Source organism: Myotis yumanensis, unplaced genomic scaffold (genome assembly GCF_028538775.1).
Source record: "Myotis yumanensis isolate MYYU_CA2020_CCGP unplaced genomic scaffold, mMyoYum1.0.hap1 SCAF_3, whole genome shotgun sequence".
Lineage (NCBI taxonomy): Eukaryota > Metazoa > Chordata > Mammalia > Chiroptera > Vespertilionidae > Myotis > Myotis yumanensis.
Window position 1 is genome coordinate 87,420,479 of NW_027223754.1, and position 23,599 is coordinate 87,444,077.

General features: G+C 41.6%; 1 protein-coding gene across 4 annotated transcripts in view; it reads left to right on the forward strand.

The window, feature by feature from the left end:
• Positions 1-23,599, forward strand: part of FNDC3A (fibronectin type III domain containing 3A) — a 202,616-nt gene that overhangs the window by 125,730 nt on the left and 53,287 nt on the right. For all 4 annotated transcript variants that reach the window (XM_070409066.1, XM_070409064.1, XM_070409065.1 and 1 more), the window contains 3 exons: positions 6,453-6,690; positions 13,455-13,724; positions 14,217-14,275. In XM_070409066.1, coding sequence (XP_070265167.1) covers positions 6,453-6,690; positions 13,455-13,724; positions 14,217-14,275 — 567 coding nt within the window. The remainder of the gene's footprint in view (positions 1-6,452; positions 6,691-13,454; positions 13,725-14,216; positions 14,276-23,599) is intronic.

Sequence of the window (23,599 nt, forward strand, 5' to 3'; positions counted from 1 at the left end):
AACGTCTTCGATCTGATTGAGGTACGTTCACCGAGGTTGACCCTGCGCCGCGTCTCCTGTCGCCCCGATCTACCAATAACCCCCACTTCTTCTAATGTCACTTCTTCAAAATAGACTCACCCAGGCCGAAAACCAACTTCTGCGCATGGGCCACGAAGTTACCATCGTACTGTACGTGCACACCCGCACGTGGTATTTTGTGGAAGAGCCACACTCAGGGGGCCAAAGAGCCACATGTGGCTCGCGAGCCATGGTTTGCTGACCACTGCTCTAGCATTTTTAGCATTTTTCTTTTCTCTTTTCTACATCATCAATTTCTTCCTTTCTAATGGATCATTTTTATTAGTATGTCAGCATGTTGTAATTGCTCTCAATAAAAACAACAAATTTTAAAGTTTCTTGATTGCACTACTATCAGCCACCAGCCAATTTCCATATTTCCCTCTGCAGCAAAACTTTCCAAAATTGTGCTATTAGTTCTTTAATTCTCCTCCCCCATTTTCTCTCTTAAACCCACACCAGTCAGGCTTTGCCCCTATGATTACACCAAAACTGCTCTCATCAAGGTCACAATGACTTCCACATTGCTAAATCCAGTGATCAGTTCTTAGTCTTCATCTTGACCTGTCAGCAGCATACTCTCTTAATTTTCTTCCCACCTCACTTGGTTGTCCTTTCCCAATCGTTCCAGAACTGCAAACTACTATATCTAGCTGCCTACTCCAAATTTTCACTTAGATGTTTCATAAACTTAACCAAACTCATCCAAACCAAAAACTCCAAATCTGTTTTCCCAAATAATTTATTCTTACCCTACAGCCTTTCCCATCATAGTTAGTAGAAGACCGTCCTCTATAAACTCTTTTCTCACATCTCCTATAGAATCATGAGTTAATCTTTGTGGTTTACCTTTATATATATGCAGATTATATATATAGCACCTCCACTGCTACCACCCTGGTCCAAGTCACCACCATATCTTGTCTAAATAACTACAATAGTTTTCTGAATGGTTTCCCTGATTTTGCCCTTGCCCTGCATTCTATTCTTAATCCAACAGCCAGAGTAACCCTATTAAATATAAGACTATATCAGGATTTCTTTTTTTTTTTTAATTAAAATTTTCTTGTTCAGATTATTACAGTTGTTCCTCTTTTTTTCCCCCATAGCTCCCCTCCACCCGGTTCCCACCCCACCCTCTGCCCTTACCCCTCCCCCACCGTCCTCATCCATAGGCGTACGATTTTTGTCCAGTCTCTTCCTGCACCCCCCACACCCCTTTCTCCCCCAAGAATTGTCAGTCCACTCACTTTCTATGCCCCTGATTCTATTATATTCACCAGTTTATTCTGTTCATCAGATTTTTTATTCACTTGATTTTTAGATTCACTTGTTGATAGATATGTACTTGTTGGTCATAATTTTTATCTTTACCTTTTTCTTCTTCTTCCTCTTCTTAAAGAATACCTTTCAGCATTTCCTATAATACTGGTTTGGTGGTGATGAAATGCTTCAGCTTTTTCTTATCTGTGAAGCTCTTTATCTGACCTTCAATTCTGAATGATAGCTTTGCTGGGTAAAGTAATCTTGGTTGTAGGTTCTTGCTATTCATCACTTTGAATATTTCTTGCCACTCCCTTCTGGCCTGCATAGTTTCTGTTGAGAAATCAGCTGGCAGTCTTATGGGTACTCCCTTGTAGTAACTAACTGTTTTTTCTCTTGCTGCTTTTAAGATTCTCTCTTTGTCTTTTGCTCTTGGCATTTTAATTATGATGTGTCTTGGTGTGGTCCTCTTTGGATGATTCCTTTTGTTTGGGGTTCTCTGCGCATCCTGGACTTGTAAGTCTATTTCTTTCACCAGGTAGGGGAAGTTTTCTGTCATTATTTCTTCAAATAGGTTTTCAATATCTTGCTCTCTCTCTCCTTCTGGCACCCCTATAATTCGGATGTTGGTTTGCTTGAAGTTGTCCCAGAGACTCCGTACACTATCTACATATTTTTGGATTCTTTTTTCTTTTTGTTTTTCCGGTTGGGTGTTTTTTACTTCTTCGTATTTCAAATCTTTGCCTTGATTCTTGCGATTCTCTAGTCTCCTGTTGGATCTCGGTATAATATTCTTTATTTCAGTCAGTGTATGCTTAATTTCTGTTTGGTCCTTTTTCATATCCTCGAGGGTCTCACTAGATTTATTGAGGGTCTCACTAAATTTATCGGCGGTTTCTAGAAAATTCTTGAAAAACCTTATAACCGTGGTTTTGAACTCTATATCCAGTAGTTTGCTTTCCTCCATTTCTGTCATTTGTGACCTGTTTCTTTGCCTCCACATTTTGGCTGCTTCCCTGTGTTGATAGGGTGGCTTCCCTGTGTTGATAGGGTGGCCGCTAGGTGTCCTATAGAGCCCAGTAGCTCAGCCTCCCCAATTACCACAGGTGGACACTCTTGGTGCACCCCTTTGTGGGCTGTGTGCACAGTCTTGTTGTAGTTAAGCCTTGATTGTTGTAGGTATCACTGGGAGGAATTGACCTCCAGGCCAATTGTCTGTGAGAATCAGCTGTGTCTGCAGTGGGAGAACTACTGTGCTGGAGACACCCTTCTGGAGCAAGATTTGTTTCAGTGGGGCTTTGGTGCTCACTGAGTCTGCCCCCTGAGTGTGTCCCTTATGGATCTGAGGAGTTGTAATCTGGATGGTCCCACTCTGACCACTGGATACACTGGCACTTGGATCTCTAAGGAGGTGCTAATTTAGCCTCTGCCTGAGGCTACCCAGCAGGAGCTATGGAGAGATCTGCAGATTCCTCTTCCTTGTTTGGGGTTTGGAGGTGCACAGATGAGGCTCAGCTGTGAAGCAGTGCAAGCTGCTGTGGGGCCTTGGACCTTCTTTTGGATGATCTGGGTCTCTCTGACCCAGCTGCAGTTTGTTAGGTAATTTTAGATTGCAAAGGAGCAGGTCATTCATATGCACACAGCTGGGGTGGGGTGGGGTCTCAGGGAATCAACAGGGTGGAGCAAACAGCTATAGCTGATCCTCAGCCCTGCCCTAAGAGGCCCTGGGTCTCAGTGTCCCGCGGTAATCACTGCAAGCACCTCTGAGAGAAAGCCGCCCTCGAGTTCCGCCCGCTGCCAGACAGTCCAGTTTCTCCCCATATGAGTCTGGTCCCCAGAGACTCACCTGGAACTGGAGTCAGGGCCGTCGGGAGCTTGAATCTCCCTCCCGATTGAAAAAGACAACCACGTCCTCAGTTGCCAGCCCTTTCCGCGTGAGCCTCTGTACCTCTGTACCTCTGTACTTTACTTCCGCACCTCTTCAGAGTCTCAGTGTGCTTTTCTCTTTCCTTCTAGTTGTAGAATTTCCACTCAGCCAACCTTCCTGTGGTTCTGGATGATGTCCGTTTTGTCTTTTAGTTGTATTTTTGAAGTGGTTGTGTGAGGCAGCAATTTCAGGTGTTTACCTATGCCGCCATCTTGGTTTCGACACTTGGTTTTGGCACTATAGGCATTGTAGTTCTGGTAATTTTTTGTTGTAGGGGTTTGTCTTCTGTGTTATAGGGTAATTAGCATCATTCCTGGCATTTGGCCTATACCCAGTGGATGACAGTAGTACCCCCACCCCCAAATTGTGACAACCAAAAATATCTCCAGATACTGCCAAATGTCTGTGGGGCAAAATCACCTCTGGCTAGGAACCACTGGCTTTTATCATTTTTACCCCCAAGATTCTGTAGTGGTTCCCCATTTTGCTGAGAGTAAATGCTAAAGTCTAAGTCCTTAATAGCTAATACAGCCCTACCTGACCTGGGTTCTCCTCACTCCCTATCTCTTTGACCTCATATGCTTCTGTCCTTTGTCCTCCTCCTTTATGCTGATCCAGTCACTTCTACCATACTTTAGCTTTTTTTTTTAACTCTCCCCTCTACCCAGAACACTCGTCCAGATTTCTGCATAGCTAATTCCTTCAGTTTCTTCAAGTCTGTTCTCAAATTTCATTTTGCCAATAAGGCCTATTTTGATCACTCTATTTTATACTATGACTTGTCCCCTTCTAACTCACCCTTTTAAAAAGTTTTTATTGATTTCAGAGAGGAAAGGAGAGGGAGAGAGAAAAAAAAACATCAGTGATGAGAGAAAATCATCCATCTGCTGCCTCCTGCACACCCCATTCTGGGGATCAAGCCTTAAACCCAGGCATGTGGGGCAGGAATCTAACCATGACCTCCTGGTTCATGAGGTGACACTCAACAACTGAACCACACCAGCCAGGCTAATTCACCCTTTTATTTCCATAGTATTTATCACTTTTCAACATGCTAAATAATTTACTTTCGTTGTTCTCTTTGTCTGCCCCTGTGTGTATGAGCCCCCACAAAGACACCACTCTAATGTTTTTTCTCTCCTAAATTATCAGTGTTTTGTTTTATTCATAAACAGATATGTTTTTTAAATGAGTAGAGGAGGTAAAGTTAGAAGTAGATTTGGAAGAATAGATGAGATAGATCCATGTAGTTTTAGATTAAGGAAAAGCAAAGTGAACAGGAAAGATACAGAAATGTATATATGAAGATAGGTTTTTAAGTATACCAGCCTAGCTAGAGTTAAGGGTTCAGGATTTGGTGTAGAAGAAAGACACAGCTAGGAAGATAGGTTATAGAGCCAGGTTGAATGGCAGGTCAAAGGATATGGACTTTAATCCTATCAGAAATGGGGTCATTTGAGATTTGTGAGTTGGAGAGTTGATAAAGGGTAATAACAGTATATTGTAACAGACCCTGTGGTTTGGCCACTTAAAATTCATTCTAAACTTCTTCTAATGCCCCTTTCTGTAAGTGAGAGGCTACGAAGCTATGAACAGTTTCCAGATTCTCTTCAGCTAGGGCATCAGATACAATTTTGTGTCCAGATATATGCACTTGTCTGAGTTTGAATCCAGAACTGAGTTAATTAGGGAGAAAGATGGGATATTGAGGCATCCATTTTGCTGGAAGCAAGGCATTCCAATTCTAGAGCTAGTATATTTTTTAAAAAACACAGTGAATTTATTTGGTCTTCTAGACCTATATTCCAGGCAAGTCATCTCACACTTGGGGGGGGGGGGGGCGGGGGGGAGGCGGGGGAATTTAATGGACTATTTAATAGTAACTATCTTCTTTCTAAAGCAGTAATTTATTTTTACTTTAGGCTTACCTATACCCCCAAATAAGTATGTTTTCTAATATATCTACCAAGCACATAATATGTTTATATATAAAATTTGCTATTTTTAAGCATAATAAAATTTGTTTTTCCTGAAAAAATATCTGGATTTTCCTTTAAGTTAGTACTTTACATTTTAATTATTTTTTGTTTCCTTAGGAAAGGTATTATTAGCCATTTTTTCTACCTCAACAGTAACCAATTAAGTCTAAAGAGAGTAAAGACCCTATTTTAATAGAGGGATTCCAATTTTTGAGATAAAGTCCTATATCCTTTTGATGTTTCCTATATGTCCTTGCTGCTTCAGTGAGGTTTAAAGGGAAAAAAATTCATGATTTAAAAAAATCCTTTCCCACAATTCCTTTTGTCTCATATTAGAGTTATTTTAACAGCCAGAGTATACACTTCCTTTGCTTTGTATATCATTCATCTCTTCTTCAGCTTCCAATTATTTATGTACCTAATTAATGTACACCAATGTTAATTGCATCATCATTCTAATCCAATACCTTTTTTTTCTTTATAATGAAGGAAGTTGAGTTTCAGGGACATTGTTTTCTAAACAAAATAAATGAGTATTGTTTCCAGGATTTTTAAAAAAAAAAAAAAAAAAAAAAAAAAAAGGTCCTTTCCCACAATGTAGCCCCTATTTTAAAATGTGTAATTTCTAAGACTTTGAAGCCACAAATATTTTTTTCTTAAGTGGTGTTATATTAGATGTTTGTCTCCCTTAAAATTATCTTCAGCTATTAAAATTGTACTGGTCATGGTCATAAGAATTTTGTACCTGAATTCAATATATGGTTGAGCTTTAGGAGTCTGGATCCAGTTTTTTACCTATTTCTATTTCGCAATGTCTTGTTTTCCCTCAACTCCTACCCATAATACAGTAAAGGAAAATAATTCATGACCCTATTGTGTCCAAACCAAAAATTCCCTTGAATCTCCCTTCATTTTTACCACATCACTAGATGCACATAACACATTGGATAATATCTAATAGCATAGCTCATTGTTTATATTATTATTTTGCTAATCTCATTAGTGTTTTAAGATTTATATTGTATTATATAACAAAAACTACTTCATATTCAATGCTAATTCATATATACTTAATGTATTTAAAGTCTTTTCAAATTGATTCTGTAATATTTTTTAAATTAAAATTTTTAATGGTGTAAAAATTCTTACTCTAAAGTAACATATTTCAAAAGAATTGCTTACAGTTTATGGAAGAAACTTTTGATCTAATGTTTATTTTATAGGTTATTGAAGACAATGGTGTTCGAAGAGTTGTTGTGGTTCCTCAAGCACCAGAGTTTCATCCTGGTGGTCACACAGTCATACATCGTTCTCCTCATCCTCCTCTGCCAGGTTTCATTCCTGTCCCAACCATGATTCCCCCTCCACCACGCCACATGTACTCACCTGTGACTGGAGCTGGAGACATGGCAACACAGTATATGCCACAATATCAATCTTCACAAGTATATGGAGATGTAGGTAAGACATTAAAAATATTCCTGTTTTATGGAGTTGGCTCTTCTCTGCTTGATATAATAGATGCTATTATATTATATAAAAGAAACAAAAAATGATAACAGTATCACAATCATTTTCTGTTATCTAAGCACTAGGCTAAGTATTTCATTCTCGTGCTCATCCTTCAAGGCAGATGAGTAAACAGAAAATCAAAGAGGATAAGTAACATATATCATGTAGCAATATATAGTGGGGACACATTCAAACAAGAGGTCCTCTCCTCTGTTAGGCTGACTAGGCTCTTTAAAAAATTTGCACCCAGGAATTATCACATCATTGTTAAATCCTGAAGGCTATCATGCCACTAACCCAAGTTGCTAGGTTCTGTTGAGAGATTGAGGAAAAAAACAACAGTAAGACAAACGTAACTTCTGCCTTCAAGGGAGTTAATAAATTGTTGGGAAGAATAGACAACCCTACACACAAAGTAGTTTTCTTATTTTTTCCTGTGGCTTGAAATACCATCTATATACTGAGAGCTCTCAAATTTGTATCTTCACCAAAACCTCTTCTCTGAGCCACACACTTATATTTCTAACTGGCTTCTTGATAACTCCACTTAAATGCCCTCCTACATCTCAGTTATACCATTTCTAAAACATAAATCTAATCATGGAACCTGCTTTTCTCGATCATCTTTATCTCAATATATAGTACCACTGTCCATTTAATTTGCTCAAGTGAAAATCAGATGGTAAAATTTGATTCCTCCACATCATTTGATATTAGTCTTATTTTTAGAAATTTCCCAGATCTATTTTTTCTTAACTGCTACTCAGATCTAATCCACCATCACCTCTTGTCAAGACAAGTGCAACATCATCTTCCCAGTTGGTTTTTTGCTGTCATTCTTGCCTCCAATCATCCAGGAGCAGCCAGAATAATCATTTAAAAATATAAATCAGACTATTCTATTTTAGTGACTTCCCTTTGCATTTAAAATAAAGTCCTAACCCCTTCCCAGACCAGGATTTCTCCACCTTAGTACTCTTGATGTTTGGGATGGATAAGTGTTTGTTGTGGAGAACATGACTTGGCTTTGTTGTAGTATGTTTAGCAGAATCTCTGCCTTCTACCCACTAGATACAAGTAGTACTCTACTACAACCCTCCCTTCACCTTAACCAGTTGTGACAACTAAAAATATCTCCAGAAATTGCCAAATGACCCCTAGGAGCCAAAATTGGCCCTAGTTGCAACCATTGCCCTGGACAAAGCTCTGCCCTATGGCTTCTAATTGCCATTTCCCTCTTGTCCCCACCAGCCCCCTTCAGTTTTTCAGAACCTCCAAGCTTTCTTGCCTCAGAGCCTCCGCACATGGTTTTCTCTCCACCAGGAATGCTCTTCTCCCTTTTCCTTGGAAAGCTGCTTTTTTTTTCCCCTTTAGATTATATCTTTCAGAGAAACCATCCATAACCTTGCCTTATCAGTCTCTAGCACTGAAATCTATTTGTTTCTTTCACAGAACTGAGCACAATTTGAATTTTTTGTATGACTTTCTCCCTTACTTGACTGTAAATCCCTTAAAAACTGAATCTGCTTTATTCATCACTGTTTCCCTTGCAGTTAGTTAGCAGAACCTGTCATTTATGCTTAGTAAATCTGAAGAAGATATAACTCTAAATACAAAATTTAAAATATGCAATACAGCCTATAAGTAGTAGATACAATCTATTTTTCAAACTTATTTTTATTGCCCAATTAATGCATATTGATTCTGTACGTCTGGATTGGGTTTCTACATTTCTAGCAAACTCCCAGGTGAGACTCATGCAGTATTCTAATGAATATACTTTTGAGTAGCAAGTTTTTTGTTTTAATGATTTTTAGAGAGCAGAAGAGGGGGAAGACAGAGGGACATCCATGTGAGAGAGAAACATCTATTGTTTGCATCCTGCATGCTCCCCAACCAGGGATAGAACCTGCAGTTTGGTATTTGCCCTGACTGGGAATTTAACCCACCATCTTTTACTATACAGGATGATGCTCCAATCACCTGGCACACACTGGCCAGGGCTTGAGTAGCAACAGTTTATATTACAAATCAGTCTCTTCTGTTTTCTTACTGCTAATTATGACTTAGTTTTTTTAAATGTGTTTGAGAAAATTTAAGAAAAATTAGGTGTTGCAGTTACTACTGTTTTGCATTGTTAAAAACCATTCTTATTCAAAGGGGATATACATTAGACTAAATATGATTCACAGTGATGTGAAGGAAAGTGAAGCATACAAACCCATGAAGAGTATAAATCTTAAAAACTAGCTACCTGGTGGTGGAAGACAAGAGCCATCCTATCTAATAAAAGAGAAACATGGTAATTAGCCATACATCCGCTACCCTTCCCATTGGCTAATCAGGGCGATATGCAAATTAACTGCCAGCCAAGATGGCGGCCAGCAGCCATGCAGTGAAGCGAACAGGGAGGCTTGCTTGCTCCAGTGACGGCGGACTCCAACGTTCCCCGCCTGACTTGCCGGCCTCTCAGCTGCAACTCTAAGCAACTATGTTGCAAATATAGAAGCTAAACAAAACCACAGAAACCTGCTTTAGTCAGCTGGGCTTCAGCCAGCCGGACTGCAACATTGTATCAAATACAGAAGGTAAACAAAGGCCAGAAACCTGATTTCAGCAGCCGAGGCCTCAGAGCTAAAGCTGGCCCAGAATTTTAAAAAAGAAAAAAAGGAGCGCTTGGAAGCTTCAGTCACCCGCCAGCCTGAAAACGGCCCTCAGCCCCTCAGCCAGACTGGCCAGGCACCCCAGTGGGGACCCCCACCCTAATCCAGGACACCCTTCAGGGCAAACAAGCCGGCCCCCACCCGTGCACCAGGCCTCTATTCTACATAGTAAAAGGGTAATATGCCTCCCGGCACCGGGATCAGCGTGACAGGGGGCAGCGCCCAAACCCCCTGATCGCCTGCGGCTCTGTGTGTGACAGGGGGCGAGGCCACAACCTCCCTATCTGCCCTGCTCTGTGTGTGACAGGGTGTGGCGCCCCAACCCCCTGATCGACCCTGCTCTGTGTGTGACAGGGTGCAGCGCCCCAACCCCCAGATTGGCCCTGCTCTGTGGGTGATAGAGGGTGGCGACCCAACCCCCCCCCCCCAAGGGCCCTGCTCTGTGTGTGACGGGGTAGAGCCATAACCTCCCCATCGGCCCTGCCCTGAGTGTGACAGTGGTGGCGCCCCAACCCCCTGATCCACCCTGCCCTGTGTGTGACAGGGGGCAGTGCCCCAACTCCCCTATCAGCCCTACTCTGTGAGTGACAGGGGGGAGCTCCTCAACCCCCTGATGGGCCCTGCTCTGTGCGTGACAGGGAGGAGCTCCCCAACCCTCTGATGGGCCCTGCTCTGTGCGTGACAAGGGGGAGCTCCTCAACCCCCTGATCAGCCCTGCTCTGTGTGTGACAGGGTACGGAGCCCCAACCCCCCTGATGGGCCCTGCTCTGTGCATGACAGGGGGCAGCGCCCCAATCCCCTGATCCGCCCTGCTCTATGTGTGACAGGGGGCGGTGCCCCAACTCCCCTATTGGCCCTACTCTGTGAGTGACAGGGTGGAGCTCCTCAACCCCCTCATCGGCCCTGCTCTGTGTGTGATAGGGGGTGGCACCGCAACTTCCCTATCGACCCTGCCGTGAGTGTGACAGGGGTGGCATCGCAACCTCCCAATCCGCCCTTCTCTGTGCATGACAGGGGGCAGCGCCCCAACTCCCCAATCGGCCCTGCTCTGAGCCCAACCAGGGGCTGCACCTAGGGATTGGGCCTGCCCTCTGCCACCTGGGAGCAGGCCTAAACCAGCAGGTCGTTATCTCTTGAGGGGTCCCAGACTGCGAGAGGGCACGGGATGGGCTGAGGGACCCCCTCTCCCCCCCGAGTGCACAAATTTTTGTGCACCGAGCCTCTAGTATTGTATATGAGGTTATAAGCCAAGGAAATTACCACTGGATCTTAATAACAGACAATTCATTTTATAACCCATAGCTGTTTCCATGATCCTTTTCCATATTTTGTATAGATTCCCAAAGTGGTACTTAATCCAACATTTCACTGTTAATAACTACCATTATTGATCCTGAACTTTGCTAGACACTGTGCTGATACATAGATTATATCACTTAAGCCTCAATAAAATTCTGCAAAATAACAGATAAAGAAACCGAGACTCAGTAATGTTAAGTAATTTTTGCATGGCCCCTGCTTGTTCATTGCTGAAGATTTTAACCCTATAAGATCTTTTTTATAATAAAGTTCCTGCTCTTCTACTACATATTCTTTGTAGTCCCCTCCCCACTCCACCATGGTTGCTTTATTATTTTATTTATATTGAGTAATAAATATAAAGGCATTTGGATAACTACATTTTAAAAGTACATACTAATTACAGTTTCTGTGTTTTTTCTTTTTTTATTGAGGTATAATTTATGTAACAAAATCTACCACTTTAAAGTGTACAATTCAGTGGTTTTTAGTATATTCACTATATATCATATTCACTACTCCTAACTAATTCCTGAACATTTCTATCATCCCAAAAAGAAACTCTGTGTCTATTAACAGTCAGTTCCATTTTCCTTTACCCTATCTCCTAATCTACTTTCTATCTCTATGTATTTTCCTATTCTAGATATTTTCTATAAGTGTACATACATATGTATATTTGATATAAATGTTTATGCAATGTGTAGCCTATTGTGTGTGGCTTTCTTCACTTAACATATTTTTTTCAAGGTTTATATATTTCAAGTTTGTAGCATGACTAGTACTCCATTCCTTAGTATTCTTAAAATACTCCATTATGTGGATATAATTTTATTTACCCATTTGTTAGTTGATGGACATTTGGGTTATTTCCATTTTTTGTTTATTATGAATATCAATGCTGTGACATTTGTATACAGTTTTTGTGTAGACATATGTTTTTATTTCTTCTGGGTATATACCTAACAGTAGAATTGCTGGCTCACATGGTAATTCTATATTTAACTTTATGGGTATACCCACTAGAAAATTGTTTGCCCTATTTTACATTCCTACCAGCAATGTATGAGGGCTCTGATTTCTCCATTTACTTGCCAAAACTTCTTATTATCTGGCTTTTGATTCTAGCCATCCTGGAATGTGAAGTTTTATCTCATTATAATTTTGATTTGCTTGTCCCTAAATAACTACAGGTGTTGAGAATCTTTTCATCTTCTTTGGAGAGATGTCTGTTCAAATCCTTCACCCATTTTTTTAATTGGGTTATTTGGTTTTTCTATTGTTGAGTTATAAGAGTTTTTATATATTCTGGATACAAGAACCTTTTCAGATATATGATTTATAGATTTTTCTCTCATGTTGTCTTTTCACTTTCTTGATGGTATCTTTTGATACAGAAAAGTTTTTAATCTTGATTAAGTCAGATTCTTTTTATTGCTTGTGCTTTGGTTGTCATTTCTAAGAAACTATTATCTAATCAAATGTCATGCAGCTTTACACCTATGTTTTATTCTATAAGTTTTATAGATTTAGTGTCTTCATTTAGGTCTTTGATGCATTTTGAGTTAATTTTTCTATATGGTGTTAAGAGTCCAAACTCGTTCTCTTTTTAACATGTAGATAGCCAGATTCCTATGTTTTTTATTCTAATGTTATTGTACATACCCTTATAGTACTTATTTCAAGAAAATTATAGTACTGCCCTGGCCAGTATAGCTAAGTGATTAGAGTGCTGGCCCATGCACCAAAGGGTCACAGGTTCAATTCCTGGTAAGGGACACATACCTAGTTGCATGTTCAATCCCTGGCCCGGTCCTGGCACATGCTGGAGGCAGCCAATCAATGTGTATCTCTCACATCGATATTTGTCTCTCCTCCTCTTTCTTTCTCCTCCTCCTTCCCTCCCTTCCACTCTTTCTAAAAATCAGTGGAAAAAATATTCTCTGGTGAGGATTAATAGAACAAAAAAATGAATATTATACCAAATTTGTTAGAGCATTGATAAATTAAAACTTGACTGATTTTTGTGACTTCGTTTTAAAATGTTATTTTTACAGATTTTAAATTTAAAATAAAAATAAGATGAGGACAGTTGCTTTAACAGTATTGAGTATATTAATTTTATTATATTGTTGTGTGACTTTTATTTGAAATAATACATTTTTAAAAATCATAACCTTGAATTTACAATATCCAAAGATTCTATTAGTAAACGATCCACTCATTTCTTTTTGCTAACTCCTAAAACTTTATTTTTTAGTGATGATTTGCTTTTTTGAATCATAAGGGAATTTAAATTGAGGCAGGTGGTGGTTGGTGGTTTTCTTTTCCCTATTTTATATGTTTGAAGTTAAAAGAGATGCTAAGAGTAATGGGTACAAAAGAGTAAAAGAAAAAGAACTGTCCACATCTCAATTCAGGTCTTATTCCCCACCTATGATAATCATAGCATACCACTATGCTATTTCTATGAAGAGTAACAGTTACTTGGGAAGAGTTGAAGGAAAGGAATGTCTCTGTAAATTTATTTTATATATATATAAAATCAAGTCATAAAACTTGGTTCTGTCAGTTGGAGAAACAAAAATAGGTTTTGTTTTCTGTTTTTGTTTTTTTTTTGCAAAATTATTCTTCAAAATATTTTGTTTTATATAATTATGATAGATTTATTTCCTGTTCTTTTCTCATTCCATAAATGTATTTGGAGAAAGTGACCTTGTAAATGTCTTTTTATTTTTTATTTTTTCATAGATACTCACTCTACACATGGAAGGTCCAACTTTAGAGATGAAAGATCTAGTAAAACTTATGAACGTTTGCAGAAAAAATTAAAGGATCGCCAAGGAACACAGAAAGATAAAATGAGTAGTCCACCATCATCACCCCAGAAATGCCCTTCTCCCATAAGTGAACATAATGGACTTATAAAAGGGCAGAATGCTAGTGGGGTAAACACAGGATTAGCAAAGAACAAGTCAGGAAAAGGTAAAGGTGGTGCACAAATGGATACAGAAATCGAAGGTAACTATTTAAAATACTCAGATATTCTTTTTGGTATTATTTCTCCTCTATATTTAACTTAGTAAAAAGTATATTCTAACCTTTTGGTCATTTAGTCATGCTCCAAATGTCATGTTTTCTACAGAGAACAAGTATTTTTTACAACTATGAATAAAAATATACTTTCTATATGTAAATCTTATTGACTAGTTTATATATATATTTAAATATATATATACACACATACACATATATATGTGTGTGTGTGTGTGTGTGTGTGTGTGTGTGTGTGTATATATATAATATATATATATATTAGTAATCATGGTTAAAATGAAAATAGAAACTGAAGCAGAAGAATCCTGGAGAGCCACAAGCTACTAAGAATGAACTAAGGAGTAAAAGCTAGAAAGTAAAAATCTCAAATAATAACCTATTTTACAAGACATATTGTGTGGGAGTGGGATGATTGCATTTAAGCTCATTTTTTAATTTTCAAAAAAATTTTTTTAGAAAAAGATGAAGAAACTAAAGCCTTTGAAGCACTTCTTTCCAACATTGTCAAACCGGTGGTAAGTATTTCGTTGATTTTCTTTACATTTATATTTACTATGTTCATAGAGGATTTTGGTATATTTTGATTTAAGCCTTACTTCATACTTAATTCTATATGAGGAATATGAGGTCAATTATGAATCAATATGGATCTGACAGGAGAGAAAAGTTATCAGTAAAGCAGAATATTCAAACAAGAATTCATTTTTTTAAAACAAGGATTTAGATATGCTATTGAAAATCATTTGGACCAGGCAAAGATTAATAAAGAATGTGGATACAACTAATTACCAAGTTTTAAAAAAACTATACATGTGATTTCCATATAAAATATATCCAACTAACTCCAGACACAAAAATAGTTAATTAATATCAACCTATACAAAAAAATTAATGTTCCTCAATCCTTTATAAGTGTAGGTATATTAGAAGAAATCAACAAAGGGTATGTCAGCAGAAATGGCTACCTATAATTTTCTGCATGTTTTTTAGATAGCCTAATAGAAAAAAAAACTTGCATCAAATATAAGAAAATTTGCATCAGATTAACAATAAGTGAAGTCATTATACAGTGATATTTTTTTAAACCCATTAAGACCCTAAAGACTTCTTCACTAGTAATCAAGAGAAATATAAATTTAACTTCTATGAAACTGTGTAGTCCTGTTTCTCAATAAAAAGCTATGAAAACAAAAACGTGTGAACAACTATATGTTAACAAACTGGACAACCTGAGCAAAATGGACAATCCTAAAAATTCCTAAAAATAGATAATCTTCCAAAACTGAATCAGGAAACCTGAATAACAACTGATGAAATAGAAGCAGTAATCAAAAAATTCCCAGCAAACAAAAGCATTAGTCTGGACAGCTTCACAGGAGAGTTTTAACAAACTTCAAAGAATAACCAACACCTATCCTCCTCAAACTATTCCAAAAAATCCAAGAGGAAGGAACACTTCCATGCTCTTTTTTATGAGGCCAGCATTATCCTAATTCCAAAATCAGATAAAGACATTACAAAGAAAGAGAATTACAGGCCAATTACCTGATGAACATAGATGCTAAAATCCTCAACAAAGTATTCGCAGAATGGATCCAGCAATATATTAAAAAGATCAGGCACCATGACCAAGTGGGATTTGTTCTGGGGATGCAAAGCTGTTACATTATTTGCAAATCAATGAATGTGATACATAAACAAATTAAAAGACAAAAATCACATGATCTTTCAATATGTGCAAAAAAAGCATTCTACAAAATCTAACACCCATTTTTAATAAAAACTCTCAGCAAAGTGGGGATAGAGGTATCTCCACCCCTCAACATTAAAAGGTCATATATGACAAATCTATAGCCAACATCACACTCAATGGGAAAAAACTGAAGCCATTTCCCCTAAGAACAGGAACAAGACAGGGATGTACGCTTTCACCACTCTTATTCAACATAGTACTAGCAGTCCTAGCCACAGTGATCAGAAAAGAAGAAGAAATAATAGGCATCCAAATTGTAAAGGAGGAAGTAAAATACTCATTCACAGATGACATGAATATTGTACATAGAAAACCTTAAAGATTCCACCAAAAAACTAGACTTAATAAATGAATTTAGCAATGTAGCAGAATACAAAGTTAACACCCAAAAATCCATGGCATTTTTATACACCAGTAATGACTTAGCAGAAAGAGAAACTAAAAAAGCAATCCCATTGCTATTGCAACAAAAAAATAAGATACTAAGGAATAAACTTAAGCAGGGAGGTAAAAGACTTGTACTTCAAAAACTACAGGTCATTGAAAAAAGAGATAGAGGAAGATATAAACAAGTGGAAGAATATACCATGTTCATGGATTGATAGAATCAACATCATTAAAATGTCCATAGTACCTAAAGCATTCTACAGATTAATGAAATCCTTATTAAAATACCAAAAGCTTATTTCACAGACCTAGAACAAATACTCCAAAAATTTATATGTAATCAAAAAAGACCCCAAATAGCCACAGCAATCTTGAGAAAGAACTATGTTGGAGGAATCACAATACCAGATATCAAGTTATACTACAAAGCCACTGTAATTAAAACAGCCTGGTATTGGCACAAGAACAGGCATATAGTTCAATGGAACAGGACAGAAACCCCAGAAATTAACCCAAGCCATTACACTCAATTAGTATTTGATAAAGGAGACAAGACCATACAATGGAGTTAAGACAGTCTCTTCAATAAATGGTGTTGGGAAAATTGGACACATAAATGCAAAAAAATGAAACTAGACCACCAACTGACACGATTCGCAAGAATAAACTCAAAATGGGTAAAAGACTTAAGTGTAAGTTGTAAAACCATAAAAATTCTAAAGGAAACCATAGGCAGCAAAATCTCAGACATCTCCCATAGCAATATGTTTGCCATACATCTCATAGAGCAAAGGAAACTAAGATGAAAATAAACAAATTGGACTATATCAAAATAAAGAGTTTCTGCTCAGCCAAAGAAACCATCAACAAGATGAAAAAGGAGCCCACTGTATGGTAGAACATATTTGGCAATGATACATCTGATAAAGTGTTAAATCCAAATATATAAGGAACTCATACAACTTAACAAAAGTAAGACAAACAGTCCAGTTGAAAAATTGGCAAAGAACCTGAATAGACACTTCTCCAAAGTTAATATACAGATGGCTAAGAGACATGAAAAAATGCTCAAAGTCACTGATCATCAGAGAGATTCAAATTAAAAGGACAATGAGTTAGCACCTTACACCTGTCAGTATGGCACCCATCAACAAATGACAAGTGCTGACAAGGATATGGAGAAAAGGAAACCCTAGTGCACTGCTGGTGGGAACCCTAGTACACTGCAGCCACTATGGAAAACAGTATTGAGTTTCCTCAAAAAATTAAATATGGCACTGTCATTTGACCCAATGATCCCACTTCTAGGAATATATCCTAAAAGACCCAAAACACCAATCAGAAAGAATGTATGTACCCTATGTTCATAGCAGTGCAGTTTACAATAGCTAAGACTTAACAGCCCAATGTCCATCAGTAAATCTATAATAACAAAAGCATAATATGCAAATCGACCTAACGACGAAACAACAGAACAACCATCCGGATGAACTTCCAGACAACCACGCTCTGACATACACTGGTGCCAGGCCAGCCAAGGCAGGTATAATGCGATTGGTTGAGGGGCCCCACCATCACCCCACAATCGCCCGCAGAGGGAAGCCCAGGCTACCTAGCTGGCGGTGCTGTGGCAGGTGGGTGGGGCCTCCCTGTGGGTGACGACCCATCTGGGGGCTCCACGATCAATTGCCCCACAGAGGAAGGCCCAGGCCAGCCAAGCAATCACACCCCTTGCCTGTCACCCGCAGAGGGAAGCAACCAGTGCTGGGGGGGCAGGGGCAGGCAGCACCACACAGCTGGCAAGCAGTGGCAGCGGTGGGGGCTGGGCCAGCTGCCAGAAGCTGTGGGAAGGAAATCCAAGATAGGCCTTGATCACCAGCCAGGCCTAGGGACCCTACCTGAGGGATCCCGGATTGCAAGAGGGCACAGGCCAGCCTGAGGGACAACCGCCTCCCTCCCTCACCTACCCTTACCTTCCCCCCTTCTCCCCCGCCCCCCCCGCACAAATTTCGTGCACCAGGCCTCTAGTGAATAGATAAAGAAGCTGTGATGCATTTACACCAAGGAATACTATGCAACAATAAAAGAGAAGGATCTCTTACCCTTTGAGATAGCATGGATGGACCTGGAGAGTATTATGCTAAGCAAAATAAGCCAATAAAAGAAAGATAAGTATCACATGATTTCACTCATATGTGGAATTTAATGAACAAAATAAACTGATGAACAATATATATCCAGAGTCATAGAAACATGGAACAGACTGAGGAATCTCATAGGGAAGGTGGGAGTGGGTGGGTGGGAAGAGATCAGCCAAAGAACTTATATGCATATATGCATAACCCATGGACACAGTCAGTAGGGTGATGATGGCCTGGGTGGGAGGATCAAGGTGGGTTAGAAGAGGTCGGGGGGGGGGGGGGGGGGGGACCTATGTAATACTTTCAGCACTACAGATTTTTTTAAAAAGGGAAAAAAAATGTATGTTCCAGCACTAATATTAACAAAAATAAAACAAAGGAATGCATAGATAAATTAGAATGTTTTTACTGGCCAGAATGATATAGCCACTTAAAAATATGGTTTTGGCTCTGGCCGGTGTAACTTGGTTGGTTGAGTGTCATCCCAGCACTGAAAGGTTACCAGTTCAATTCCTGGTCAGGGCACATGCCCAGTTTGCAGGTTTGGTCCCCTTTATGAGGAAACTGATTAATATTTCTCTCTCACATTGATGTTTCTCTTTCTCCCTCCCCTCTCTCTCTCTAAAATCACTAAAAATATATATATTTGTATATTTGAAGACTGCAAAAACTTACAACAATGCTTTTGTAAGGAAAAGTGCTGGGGGTCAAACTATTTGGACTTCATGATTACAGCCATATGAAGAAAAGCCTTTGAAAAAATTAGAGTAAGACTAGAAGAGAAAACCAAAATATCACAGTAGTTCATATTACTAGTCTTTTTCTTTCTCTGTTTTTTTAAGAGTTATGACTTCATTTCATTTGAAAAGCAGCTAACAAGTGCCAGTGACTAATTGAATCCCAATATTTTATAATTAATATGGTAAAATATGTAAGTAACACATAAATGTAGAGAGTAAAAATAAATTTCTTTTTACCCACTTGCTCAATTTAATCACGCTTAACAGTTTGGGATTCCTTCCAGTACTATTTCAGTTTATTTGTATGTGTCTGTCCAGCAAAATATAAATTTTTTCTTTTGTCTCTTTATGAAAAAGGGGTTATACTGTACCCTATTGCTTGTGGCGAGCACTGTTATGCCTTAGCAATCTTTCTATGTTATTACATTATTCTTTGAAGAGCTGCATAGTTATCCATGTGGTCAGTTCATCAAAATATTTATCACCATGACAATCAAAATATGTATTGAGCCCTTGCTATATGCCAATAAATAAAAAACAAATATACAAATCGTGTGTGGTTGTAAAAAGTGCTACTACAGAAATAGGGTGATATGATAAGTTACTGGGAAAAGGGGAGTTATTTAAATAGAGCAATCAGAAAAGCTTTCTCTGAGCCTCTGAAGAGTTACAAAAGGCACAAAAGTTGGAAGGAATAGGAAAGGGAGAGCAGAAATAAGCATGGCAAGCTTGCCAGATAGAAAGAACCATTATCATTTATTAAACACTGATAAAAGTATTTTTTGGTGTCCAAAAGAAAAAACTCTACCTGTGCCCCACCACCTCCAAAAAAAATCCATGGAAAAATATTTTGTGCTAAGTTATCTAAAAAATTATTTGCTGTAACTTTTGTACAAGGATAGTTGTTACTCTTAACACTTTCTCCACAAAGGATTACCTTTTCATTTTACCCCATTTTAGGAAGTTTGAGTAAGATAGTCACTAATCTAATAGGCTACTATGGTCTTGTTTCTTCTGACAACCCTAAATAATAGATTTGGATGCTATAATTTTCCTTCTAATTTGTTCTCTCTTAAGAATTGAGCTGTATGTATACATAAAAATTAATGTAAACATATACAGAATTATTTCATAATAACAGCTAACATAAGTTTCCTAGTGTCAGACTCTGTCCAAAGTACTTTGAATACACATATACATTACTTTCTTTAATTTCTACAACAACCTTCTGTACTATTTTCCCTATTTTACAGATGAGGAAAGAGTGGGTTTAATAAGTAGTATTAAAGCTGAGATTGAAATTCAGGCATTATTCTTCCAAGATCTAGATATATCCGAATTAGATGAACTTTAAAAGTAATTTGATAGCCTTAATAGAATTATTTGAATGATATAATAACTAGTGCTAGAAGCATTTCTCATTATATAATACTAAAAGTATAATTTTTCCAGGCAAATAAAGCTTGAAACAATTTTTTAAAGAATTTCTTGCCCAATATTATGGGGAAGAGGTAATTTAATAAAACAGTAGCCCTGTATCATAAAACATAAAGTAATGCTGATGGTTTTGTTTTGCTTTACTTTGTTTTAAGGGTTTTTTTTAACAGTTTGGGTAGCTATGCCTTTTTTATTAAATCATTTAGAATACCAAATTAAATTTATTCATTTACTTAATCATTCCACAAATACGTGACCATTTACAAAATGTGAGATACTGTGGTAGAAGCTGTAGATAGAATGGAAAGCAAAAGGCAGGCATGGCCTCTGCCCTCAGAACTGCGGTTAATAGAGTAAGCATCATGCAATAAATATAAAACTATATCTATGAGGTGTCACAACAAAGAGAGTACTATAAGAATCTACACTAATAAAAGAGAAACATGGTAATTGGCGTACGACCGCTACCCTTCCCATTGGCTAATTAGCGAGATATGCAAATTAATCACCAGCCAAGATGGCGGTTAACTGTCAACAAAGATGGCGGTTAATTTGCATATGTAGGCACAATGCAGGGAGGCAAAATGGAAAGCACAGAAGAAGCCCCCTGGCACTGACAGTGATCGGAAACCCAGGGGGGAGCTAAGAGCCGGGGGGGCAGGGCAAAGGCGGCCCCCAGGGCCGCCTTTGCCCTGCCCCCCAGCCATGATCAGAGAATCCTGGCCTTTGCCGCACTGGCCAGTGATAGCAGGAAGTAGGGGTGGAGCCAGCAATGGGAGCTGGGCAGAGGTGGAGCCAGGGATCTCGGGGTGGCTGCAGCTGCTGCCTGGAGCCCACGATCAGGGAGCGGTTGCAGCTGGGTGGGGGGGGCGGCTGCAGCTGGGGGTCCCCGCTGCCCTAGCCTCGGCCAGAGGCATTAGGCACAGGCAGGGGCAGAGCCCATCAGGGGGCGGCTGCAGCTTGGGGGATCCTCTGCCCGGGCCTAAGCCTCCGCCAGAGGCAAAAGGCCCGGGCAGGGGCGGAGCCCACGATCGGGGGGCGACTGCAGCTGCGGGGGGTCCCCTGCCCAGCCTAACGCCTTGGCCAGAGGCGTTAGGCTGGGCAGGGGCAGCTGCAGCTGGGGGTCCCCACTGCCCGGGCCTCACGCCTCAGCCAGAGGCATAAGGCCCGGGCAGTGGCGGATTGTGGCGGGGGGGGGGGGGGGGGGGGGGCTGCAGCTGCGGGGGGGGCCCCTGCCCAGCCTAACGCCTCGGCCAGAGGCATAAGGCCCGGGCAGGGGCGGAGCCCGCGATCGGGGAGCGGCTGCAGCTGCTGGGCAGGGGCAGCTGCAGCTGGGGGTCCCCACTGCCCGGGCCTCACGCCTCAGCCAGAGGCATAAGGTCCGGGCAGGGGCGGAGCCCACGATCGTGGCGGGGGGCGGCTGCAGCTGCAGGGGGTCCCCTGCCCAGCCTAATGCCTTGGCCAGAGGCGTTAGGCTGGGCAGGGGCAGCTGCAGCTGGGGGTCCCCACTGCCCGGGCCTCACGCCTCAGCCAGAGGCATAAGGCCCGGGCAGCGGCGGAGCCCACAATCGTGGCGGGAGGGGCGGGGGGGGGGGGGGGGGCGGCTGCAGCTGCGGGGGGTCCCCTGCCCAGCCTAAAGCCTCGGCCAGAGGCATAAGGCCCGGGCAGGGGCGGAGCCCGCGATCGGGGAGCGGCTGCAGCTGCAGGGGGTCCCCTGCCCAGCCTAACGCCTCGGCCAGAGGCGTTAGGCTGGGCAGGGGCAGCTGCAGCTGGGGGTCCCCACTGCCCCGGCCTCACGCCTCAGCCAGAGGCATAAGGTCCGGGCAGGGGCGGAGCCCACGATCGTGGCAGGGGGGCGGCTGCAGCTGCGGGGGGTCCCCTGCCCAGCCTAATGCCTCAGCCAGAGGCGTTAGCGAGGTGTTAGGCTGGGCAGGGGCAGCTGCAGCTGGGGGTCCCCACTGCCCGGGCCTCACGCCTCAGCCAGAGGAGTAAGGCCCAGGCAGGGGTGGAGCCCACGATCGCAGGCGGCTGCAACTGGGGGGGTCCCTTGCCCAGGCCTAACGCCTAGGCCAGAGGAGGTGTTAGGCCGGGGCAGGAGCAGCTGCAGCTGGGGGTCCCCGCTACCCGGGCCCAATGCCTCGGCCAGAGGCATAAGGCCCGGGCAGGGGTGGAGCCCATGATCTTGGGAGGCTGCAGCTGCGGGGGTCCCCTGCCCAGGCCTAATGCCTTGGCCAGAGGCATTAGGCCTGGGCAGGAGCAGTGCCAGCGATCATGGGGAGCAGGGTCACAGTCGCTGATGGTGGGAGCTTGGGGTCCCCTGCCCAGGCCTAATGCCTTGGCCACAGGCGTTAGGCCTGGGAAGGGGTGGAGCAGGAGGTCCCTTGGAGAGCTGTGGGTCCCCTGCCCAGGACTAATGCCTGGGCGAGAGGCATTAGGGCGGAGCGGTCAATTGCAGGGAGCAGGGGCCGAGTTGATGATGGTGGGGAGCTGGGGGTCTCTTGCCCAGGCCTAATGCCTTGGCCAGAGGTGTTAGGCGTGAGCATGGGCAGAGCCAGCGATCGCGAGCAGGGGCGGCGTGGGCGATCGTAGGGAGCTGGGGGTCCCCTGCCCACCCTGATCTGGGACACCCTTCAGGGCAAACCAGCTGGCTCCCACCTGTGCACCAGGCTTCTATCCTATATAATAAAAGGGTAATGTGCACATGCAATTTTTTTCCCCAAATATATTTTATTGATTTTTTACAGAGAGGAAGGGAGAGTGATAGAGAGTTAGAAACATTGATGAGAGCGAAAATTTGATCAGCTGCCTCCTGCACACCCCCTACTGGGGATGTGTACACAACCAGAGTACATGCCCTTGACGAGAATCGAACCTGAGACCCTTCAGTCCGCAGGCCGATGCTCTATCCACTGAGCCAAACCCGTTAGGGCGGTAATGTGCAAATTGACCCTAACAGCAGAACGACTGGGAATGACTGGTCATTATGACACACACTGACCACCAGGGGGCAGATGCTCAATGCAGGAGCTGCCCCCTGGTAGTCAGTGCACTCCCACAGGGGGAGCTCTGCTCAGCCACAAGCCAGGCTGAAGGCATCACATTGGCGATGGTGGGAGCCTCTCCTGCCTCCTCAGCAGCTCTGTGGATGTTCAACTGCAGCTTTGGCCTGTTGGCAAGTGGACATCCCCCAAGGGATGTATCACTGCCAGCTTAGGCACAGTCCCCCGGTGAGCAGGCCTAAGCCAGCAGGTGGACATCCCCGGAGGGGTCCCAGACTGCGAGAGAGCACAGGCTGGGCTGAGGGACCCCCGAGTGCACAAATTTTTGTGCACGGGGCCTCTAGTCTGTATATATAAAAGCCTAAGCCACCATCTGACTGGT